Raw genomic sequence first — 9676 nt, forward strand, 5'->3', positions numbered from 1 at the left:
TGAAGTCACTTCTTAAAGGCATCGGGAGGAAAAAAAAGATTATTAATCTTTATTTTTTAGAAAGTTTTAAATCTGTAATCGGACATTCACATTCATAATTTGTGCTCAAATTAGATTAGAATTATTTTTTACACATTCACAAAATTAAATTTCATTTTTTTTATTTTAGTTTTTACTAACGAAAGCATATACAGTATGTAAAATGAGTAACATTGTGTGTGAATGTAAAACAATTTGGCCGTGAATGACCACTGCACTCTCTGGTTTGAAGCTGGCCTCTGTTACGTCTTAGCTCCAGGGCGAGGCGGGGTCCAGAGGCTGCATGGGGGCCAGCGAGAACATGGGCGAGCCGAGGCCGCTCCTCAGCGGGCCGTACCAGTCCTCGTGCTGCCGCTGGGCGGCCGGCTGTGGCGGGGCGCCGGGGCAGGGGCCCGCCGGGCCCGGGGGGCGGGAATACGCCCCAGAGGACAGCATGGGGGGGAGGCAGGGGATGTGAGCCAGCGGCTGGGTGTAGAACTGCCGAGTCATGCCGGACGGCTGGACGTGCACGCCGCCCAGCAGCGCCCTGTGGCCCGCCATCACACCCACCGGGACAAGTTTGTGGGAGGCCCGCTCCTGCTTCCGCTGTTTGGCTCTTCTGTTCTGAAACCAAACCTGCTGGGACAAGACAAGGACAGGTTGGAGACGAGGATAGGATAGAGACAAGGACAGGTTAGAGACAAGGATAGGATAGAGACAAGGACAGGATAGAGACGAGGACAGAATAGAGACAAGGATAGGATAGAGACAAGGACAGGATAGAGACGAGGACAGAATAGAGACAAGGATAGGATAGAGACAAGGACAGGATAGAGACGAGGACAGAATAGAGACAAGGATAGGATAGAGACAAGGACAGGATAGAGACGAGGACAGGATAGAGACAAGGACAGGTTGGAGACAAGGACAGGTTGGAGACAAGGGCAGGTTGGAGACAAGGACAGGTTAAAGACAAGGATAGGATTGAGACATGGACAGGTTGGAGACAAGTACAGGATGGAGACAAGGACAGGATAGAGACAAGGACAGGCTAGAGACGAGGACAGGTTAAAGACAAGGACAGGTTAGCGACAGGGAGAGGATAGAGACAAGGACAGGATTGAGACATGGACAGATTAGAGACAGGGACAGGATAGAGACAAGGACAGGATAGATACATGGATAGGATGGAGACAAGGATAGGATGGAGACAAGGATAGGATAGAGACCAGGACAGGTTAGAGACAAGGACAGGATAGAGACGAGGACAGGATAGAGACAAGGACAGGGTAGAGACAAGGGCAGGTTAGAGACAAGGGCAGGATAGAGACATGGACAGGTTGGAGACAAGGACAGGATAGAGACGAGGACAGGATAGAGACATGGATAGGATAGAGACCAGGACAGGATAGAGACATGGATAGGATGGAGACAAGGACAGGATGGAGACAAGAACAGGATAGAGACAAGGACAGGTTGGAGACAAGGACAGGATAGAGACAAGGACAGGATGGAGACAAGGACAGGATAGAGACAAGGACAAGATAGAGACAAGGACAGGTTGGAGACAAGGACAGATCGGTTGTTCTGTAAGTAGTAACGCTAACACCTGACAGTATGAAGCATTTCTGTTGGGTGCGTTCAGTAAAAGTGGGACATTTAAATCCTCTCCTTGTTTTGGCATTGAAGCAAAACGACACATCTGACACCACCACACCTCATGTGATCAGGGAAAGGGAACCTCGTCATGAATTTACCTGAAATGTGATTTAAAAGTCAAATATTAATTACCTAAATATTGCAGACGTTGCCGCATTGTCTCTACTCACGTTTCAAAATAATGTGCAGTATTGTACATTTCATTGAAAAGTGGACAACAGTGACAAAGTGAATGACAATGTGTGGTAAGTCAAATACAAAGTCAAACCTTCACTTCTAAGAAGCTGGAACCAGTGAATTGTTTGGATGTTGTGTTTAATAAAGGCCGATTACAGGTAATGAATGATAAAAACGTTTCTGATGATCGACTAATGAAGTGTTTCAGCACATCTGGATTGCATGTTATAGCCAGATGTGCTAACATTTTCTAAGGTCTCTCCATTTGACAACAAACACGATGCGTGTGTTTCTATGAATGCATTCTGCAGTGTTGTGAGTCCCTGCGAAGCTGAAATCACAGATCTATTAACAATAGACGTTTAAATGAAGTGAGCGGTTTTGGACTATCGGCGTGACCTCGTGACTTTTGGGAGATCTTAACTTGAAGGCCGTCCCACCTGTATGCGGGCCTCATTGAGCTTGGTGACGCGAGCCAGCTCCTCTCTGTAGTAGATGTCGGGATACTGGTTTTGTCCAAAGGCCACCTCCAGCTGCTCCAGCTGCTTGTGGCTGAAGGTGGTGCGGTGTCGTCTCCTGGCCGGCGACGGGTAGGCCCGGCTCCGCCTGCCGAGGCCGACGCCCATGGAGGTCTCGTACGCCTTCCTCGCCGACCCTCCTATATCTGTTTTCAGGAGGAAGAATAAGAGTTTTTGGGGGTTTTGCGCGGACGCTCAAAAGAATTTCTGGAGGACAATTCTCCGGCTCCTGTTTCCCCGAGTTACTTGGCATCAAAACACTTGTGAGAGCTCGTTTAACCAAATGAGTGTCTCAAAAAAGAGGGATTACACTGACTCCATGGTTCCCACTGCCACCAGGCAACCCGAGAGCCACGGAGCTTTAGCTGCCAAAGACAAAACTCGTGAGAAAAAGATACCAGAAACTGGGGGATTTGACCGAGATTATTACCACAAAGTGACTAATCTGACAAATTGGTGCGCCGAGTTGACCTCGTCCGTTCACATCACGCCGGTTGGAGACGGGACAGAGGAGGCTGATTTGATGATGGCTATTAAAGGTGTAGTCTCGTTCACAAAGGTTCCTACTCTCTTCACTATTTTTCACCAAACCTGGTTACATATTCATACGGTTTAACACTCGTCCTTTGATTACTGTTCGAAAGGTAAACACTTTAAATTGCTACATGGCAATTAATACACTGTTAGGATCAGACCAATAGGAAGTACAGTTGTTTTAGGACTAAACGTTTCATTCTAAAGCAGCCACCAGACAACATGCTGATATAATAATAATAATAATAATAATAATAATAATAATAAATTATATTTAATGTTGTTAAATTTAACAATTTTGATCTTAAACCATAAAAAACATGATTAATAGCTTTTAGACCAGCATGCAACACTATAACTATTTATTGTTTGAACTGTAGGAGACACTGCATTAAAGTAACTTGAATTATGAAATATTGCTGAAAACATGCAAATCTTGGCAAGAGAGAGACATTCTACTGCAGGTCGCTGTGTTGTAGAGGAAACTCCATCACAATATTAAACTAGTATTATTATTTTTTTGGGGGGGACATGAACTCACCTGCGCTGGAGCTGACGGTAGCCATGTCAGAGTAAACCTCTGCACAGTCCTGGTGGCTCCTCACTGCGTCTCCTGCGACCTTCACCTGGGCCATCCCTGCAGCTCTGCTCAGCGTCTGAGCCCCCACCGGGACACGACTCACCGTGAAGCCACAGGCCGGGCCCCCGTCCCACCCACCTCGGTTTACCTGCACCCGCACCTTCACAAACCGCAGTGGGCTGCTTACTGGGGACTCTCGTTTGCAGAATGCCTTTTTTGAGAAAAACCATGCTGGTGGTATATTTATAGAAATACATCAGTCTGGACAAGTTTATGAAACATTGATATTTCTCCCTGTAAGAGTGTTCAACATCTGTACAAAGGGAGCTTTGCTTGTATCCAGCTTCCAAATAAAACAAATTGCATTTATCCTAAATAAATGCAAAAAATTTAATTCAGCCTGAAAGAAACAAACGAATAAAAAAGATGTAGACCAAAACACAATGAACCTGTGAATTCATATGTGTGAATACACTGCCAATCAATGCCTTGGTAATAATTAAAAAAAAAAAAAAACAATATATACTAATACAACAGTTAGAGGGACCTTTCGGCTGCATACCGAGTACTTTTTGATACTTAAAGTACATTTGGCTGACAACACAGTAAGTACTTTTTCTTGAGTGCAGGTTTTTCTTTTGCATCATGGTATTACCACCTAACCAGAGAGACCTTTAAAGGGACAGCCCCCCCACAGGCTCTGACCTGTTTCTCATTCGGGATTGTTTTGCTGTGAGTTTCCTAGTTTTGGAGATATTGCCGTCTCTCCCATATAACGGGACTAAGTACATTTGAAAAAAAAAAAAAACTCTACAGCAAAGGACCCGGTTACTCAAGATAATCCACAGACCTTGCTGTGAGCAGTTTAATGTAGGAACTATTTTCTGTCGACCATTCCTCCTCCGTGAAACTGCTCACAACAACATTGAGTGTAGAAGTGTATGTTTGAGAGTTTCTATGTTTCGTTCACCTACATACATCTCAAAGAGTTTCAACTGTCCCTGAGTTTTCATTCAGGTCATCCAGGGGAGGCGGTCTTTATGTGCTTCTTACAGAAAATGGTAATTGAAAATTGTTCTTTGCATTGGAGCGCATAAGTTGACGTCTTGTTTTTTTTTGTTCAATGTAGATCGTTTCTGGTGAGATGCAACTGCCTCTGTGACCACCAGGTGGCTCCGTTACATCAGGTTGCATTCCAGGAAACTGAAAACTGACTGACAAACCCTTGCACGCGCAAAAGGCAGAATCCTTATCCAGGCTATATTTTGACACTGGGAGTGGGTGGGGTGGGGTGTGGAGACCACCCAGCTGAGTACACTCCCCGGTCTTCCGCAAACACAACCCCCCTCTCAGGACAGCCCCTGCGTCCCTGACTGACAGGGCACCCTGTCGGCCGGATTAACTCAGCTGAACTCCCCCGTGACCTGTCGGGACCCCGGCTGCTATCGGCGGTTCCCATGATGCTAAACTCAGTCCAGAGCCAATGCAGACAGGAATGGCCCTCTCTCGCACGACGCAGGCTGCTGGGGAAGAGACCCGCTGATGTCCCACTCAGCACTGAGTCATGACAGGGCAGCAGGGGGAAGCGGCCCACGTGGTCGGGGGAGCAGCAGCTGGCTTTTTATCAGGGCTCAAAACAAGACAGTAATCCATCACAGACTATATTTGTTGAACAATGCTATTTGTTTGCGTGTGCGTTTATATAGCCTATATTTATATCCATAGAGTGGCCCTAATGTGCTCTTGAAAACTCATGATATGCGAGGAGGCCAGTTACCAGATCACATTTCTAATTTGATCTCATTTCTGACAGGAGTGCGTGTTTTTATTCAGAGGAGCGCCTCTCCTTCTTGTGCGACATGTCTGTCATGTCATGAGCCATTTGAGCCCGAGCGACACATTTGACTTCCAAGAACCAGTAAATCAGGAGTTCAGACTGGAGACTGTGTCACGCTGATACAGTGGACTGTACCCAGGATCCTTTGCCAGGAAAGTGTAATAGACAAAGTGCAGTGAAGGAGCTGCAGGAGCGCCTTTTACATGAATATTGAGGTTCAATTGAGAAATTGTCTTTGGGATTCAATGTGTGTGTGTGTGTGTGTGTGTGTGTGTGTGTGTATAAGTCCTCTACGGATCCCATATTCCGCTCACATTTACCTCCACTTCTGTTGTTCTCCCTATACCATAAACAGCAAACGTCTGTCTTGCAACGTGTTATCTTCTTATTCATTTTCAGCATTGTGTGATACGAGTGAAGTTACCTCACCTCACTGGGAGGTTGGGGAAGCGGATATAATAATTTTTACGTCTCAAAATCAAGACCACATTTCGTAGAAAACCGCAGACTTCCTGTCTCAAACAGGACGTTACCATATGTTCTCCTCTTCTCCCCAGATGTGGGTCCACACGAATCTGATTGAAAGCACAAAAGGCATAAAAGGAACATTTGTCATCAGCGTTGTGCAACTGGGGTCAAATTTGGATTGGTGGCTGAGTAATATACGTTTATTTTTAGTGTGCAATAAAGCGAGTCTTCTCTGTGCTGTAAAGCAGGACAAAAACTCTCCTGTCTCAAGATTTACCTGGAAATGATGTCATGCTTTAAAGTTACTATAATCAAAATATCATAATATATCACCAATGGGTCAAATTACTACATGTATGTGAAATGAGTCACTGGGGGAGACAAACTCACAGATAATTATTCCTTGACTCTACATTTGTCCTCAGCTCAATGTAACGTTTCAGCTCCTTCTTCTACTGTTTTGATCCACTCTCACCGCTCTCACCGGCCATGTTTCTAAATGCAGAACCGTATTCAGCAAAAAAAATATTGATAAACCCTTTGTACAGAACCTCCTCGGCAATAAACAACAGACAGGAAAAGTTAGCGACTAGCTTGTGAACATAGAGGAGCATTTAGCAGTAAAAGAGCCTAATATTTTCCTTAGGAGCTGGTGGAGACCAAAAACAGAGCTAAAAGTCCAGTGAATACTGGTCTTCAATGCATCAGGTGATCGGAAACACGTCTTTAAAAGCAACTGTTGGCTAACAAGCATGACATATTGTAAAAAGTACGTCATTGTTGAATTCACGGCTTGTTTCCACTGCCCCAAAGTGGCAAAAACAATCACTTAATGCAGGTTTAGCTAACATGTCAAGCACAACATTTTGCACTGAAACTGCCCATTTACAAAGTATTTGTTTACCCTTCTTATATCTATCCTTAAATGTACAAGCACATGGAAGTGATGGGAACTTTTTGTATTGTTCCAGTGTAAATTCTTGGCCTTGAGGTCATGATGTACTTTAGCAGTTTTGCTAAAGTACGTTTGTTTTAGTAACAAACGTACTTTAGCATGAACCACAAACTCATTGTTTTCTCCGGTTTTGTATTGTTCTTTTGCTGACTGGTTCATAACTGACAGGCAGATATTTCAAGACAACCCACTAATGGGTGAACATGAGTAAAAAGTTATACAGAGGCACAGAGAAGCTGTGCGCTATGTGCTAACTCATGCTAACATGGTAGCAATGAGAATTCTAACATGTCGACGTTTTGAAAGTATCTTTGCCACAATCAGTGCGTTAGCATGCTAACGTTTGCTCATTTACACAAAGCGCTCTTGACGTTGATGAGAGTCGTCATTAGGTAGTCGGTCGGACAGTCCAGTTGTTGACCGCACTGAGTTTTACATGGATATTGAACACAAAGGCAATGAATTGAAAAAGAAAAAATATCACGGTCATGCTGCATTTTACAACAGGTGCAGCTAATCAGGAATGACACGTTTTGGCATGTTTTTGCAATGCTCTGTCTGTTTCCATTAGACAGCAGTGCACACTTTGGGGGCTAATGCGTCTCGTTTTTGTCTGCGAACGTGCCCCTCTGCTTTGAGTGCTCCACATGATACATGAGCAACACAGGAAACATGCCACCATCTGATCCCCACCAACGCACACGCTGAGCCATCCCCGACGACCCGCGCAACACGCGCGTAACGCAGCGCTAACCGACGGCACAACGAGAAAATAAACTTCAGCCCTTTTCTGTTCCCGTACGTTTATCTTTCCGTCTTTCTATTATTAGGCTGCGGCGAGGAGGCCAGAGGACCCGGAATCTTCTGGAAGCATCCATTATCCGCTGTAAGTGGCGAACAGAACAGGAGATGCAGAGACGTCTGGACGGGAGGGCGGCCAAAGCGTCGCTCTCCAGTACGTGCAACTGATTTCTTTTCAAAGTACAATAAATGTGCGGCAATTTATCTTGGTTGCATCGGTGACAATGGAACCATGTCTTGACAGAGATCATTAAGGGTCACCGGTTTGATAAATGCAGCGCCCAGTATGTTCACCCATGGAGGTGTGAGTCGATATCTTTGTGCACATTGCAATCCGATCTGCACAAGAGCCAGTAAAATGTGAAAAATATCGGAGACACGGCACTTTGGAGGGAAGAACTTTCTTATCTCTCCATCGCAGTTTTACTTTCTGTCGTACGCACACACACACACACACACACACACACACACACACACACACACACACACACACACACACACACACACACACACAGAGACGCACGCTTTCGACTACACACACGCCTACACACCATGACACAGTACGCACACACAACCCCCACCTCTCCTACAGTGTCCTCCTAAGAAAACAACATGCAAGTCATATTAACACTGGGGGCTCAGTTTCACGAATCAGAAGCGCGCGCACACACACACACACACACACACACACGTGTGCCCCGGGTGCACACAGGCCTCTGTGTGGTTGCGGCCGTGTCCACTATGGACACATAGAGGAAATTCTTCCCTCCCAATTTCCCGGGACTGAACTGGGAGTGACCTGGTTGGCAGACACACAGCCCCGATGGAAGGAATGTAACTCAACTCCCCCCTCATCCATCCAGCAGTCTGCTGGCCCAGCTGTGTGAGTACACAGGGAGGGAAACATAGGGCGCTGTAGGGTGAGAAGGATGTCTTTTCAGCTCTTACCAACCCATGAAGCTCCTCGCTGTGCTGACTATTCATCGTCGCGGAGTCTGTCCATGGTGTGCGCAGATTTATCCCCGTTTGTCATCAGGTCTCTGGGCGTCACTGACCGACGCATCATTTATTTTTCTTCTTTTTTCTCGTGCAAATATCTCGTGGAAAATACTTCCAGCCTCACCAAACAACCAAGAGCAGAGCGACCAAGGGTTGACGACGTGAACAGAAAAAACAAACGGACAGCAATAACAAAGGGCGAGAAGAAAAAAATATTGCACAATAACAGCGCGAACACAAAGAGAAAGCCACCACATCATTATTCATGACTCCTAACACCAATAAACAACACTGACAACAGTAACAGAAATAGCATGTTAAGTTTAGCGCTAAGCTCAAACAAAGCCTAATGTTGTGCTCACATCAAATGAATGTTAAAAGCCTTTTGACTTGTAAATACAGCTCACATCATTGTCCAAGTGAAATGAGACCAACTAGTCCGCTATAACAGTCTCTTTGTTACTCACACTCATGCGACCGTGCTGTAATTCGTTAAAAGCTATTTTTACTCCTGCATATTGCATTCAAACGTAATAATAATCAGAGAAGTGATCAGTGTGCGAAATACAGGGGGTCTGGGGGGGGGGGTCCGACATTGACACTTCTGACCCCCTGAAAGCCTCAATAGCAAAATCAGGGGGTCTTACAATCATAAGACAATTGTTTTGTCACTTGCAAAACTGGCATTAAAATGTATTTTAAACATTTGATTCAAACTGCAAAACAGCTGTTTGTGGAGCTAACTGGACTTCCCTTTGGACAAACTTGATCCAGTGCCTTTCGTTAGAACCTGGATTAAAGCAGGACGTTGTCTCTCCTCTTCTTGGATTAGGACGGCAACTAGAAGAAGCCGAGCCAAGGTCTGCGCGTCGGGTTGGAGCGTTCCTGCTGCAAGGCGTTGTTGTTGCGTTGCGCTGCGTTGCGCTGCGTTGCGTTAGCGGCCTTCTTGTTAACGACATTAGCCTCAGAGACGGGTGTGCGTACAGCCTCGTTGCCTCAGCTTGCGTCCATTGCAATCGTATATGTTGCATTGCATTATCTTGCTGAACAAAAACGTGTAAATATCCTAAAGTTTCGTTTGCCACAGAGCTTTTTGTCGGTAGAAACCAGCTCCATGCTAACTTCTGGGG

The 9676-nt window shown here is 45.5% G+C and overlaps 1 protein-coding gene across 1 annotated transcript; it reads right to left on the reverse strand.

Annotated features, from left to right (window-relative positions):
• Window positions 1-288: 288 nt before the first annotated feature.
• prop1 (PROP paired-like homeobox 1) lies at window positions 289-3607 on the reverse strand. The gene is made up of 3 exons (XM_068713961.1): window positions 3448-3607; window positions 2295-2518; window positions 289-654 (listed from the first exon to the last, which is right to left on the reverse strand). Exons 1-3 carry the CDS (start codon window positions 3539-3541, stop codon window positions 289-291), a joined length of 684 nt encoding a protein of 227 aa, XP_068570062.1. The 5' UTR covers window positions 3542-3607.
• Window positions 3608-9676: the final 6069 nt, after the last annotated feature.

Source organism: Cebidichthys violaceus, unplaced genomic scaffold (genome assembly GCF_023349555.1).
Source record: "Cebidichthys violaceus isolate CVI_PGR_0920_01 unplaced genomic scaffold, fCebVio1.0.p SCAF_190, whole genome shotgun sequence".
Taxonomy (NCBI): Eukaryota; Metazoa; Chordata; class Actinopteri; order Perciformes; family Stichaeidae; genus Cebidichthys; species Cebidichthys violaceus.

Coding starts and splice junctions, on each gene's coding strand:
- prop1 (XM_068713961.1), bottom strand. CDS start 3,541: ATGGCCCAGGTGAAGGTCGCAGGAGACGCAGTGAGGAGCCACCAGGAC. Junction 2,519..3,447: donor TACCGTCAGCTCCAGCGCAG/GTGAGTTCATGT, acceptor TCCTGAAAACAG/ATATAGGAGGGTCGGCGAGG. Junction 655..2,294: donor TCAATGAGGCCCGCATACAG/GTGGGACGGCCT, acceptor TTGTCCCAGCAG/GTTTGGTTTCAGAACAGAAG.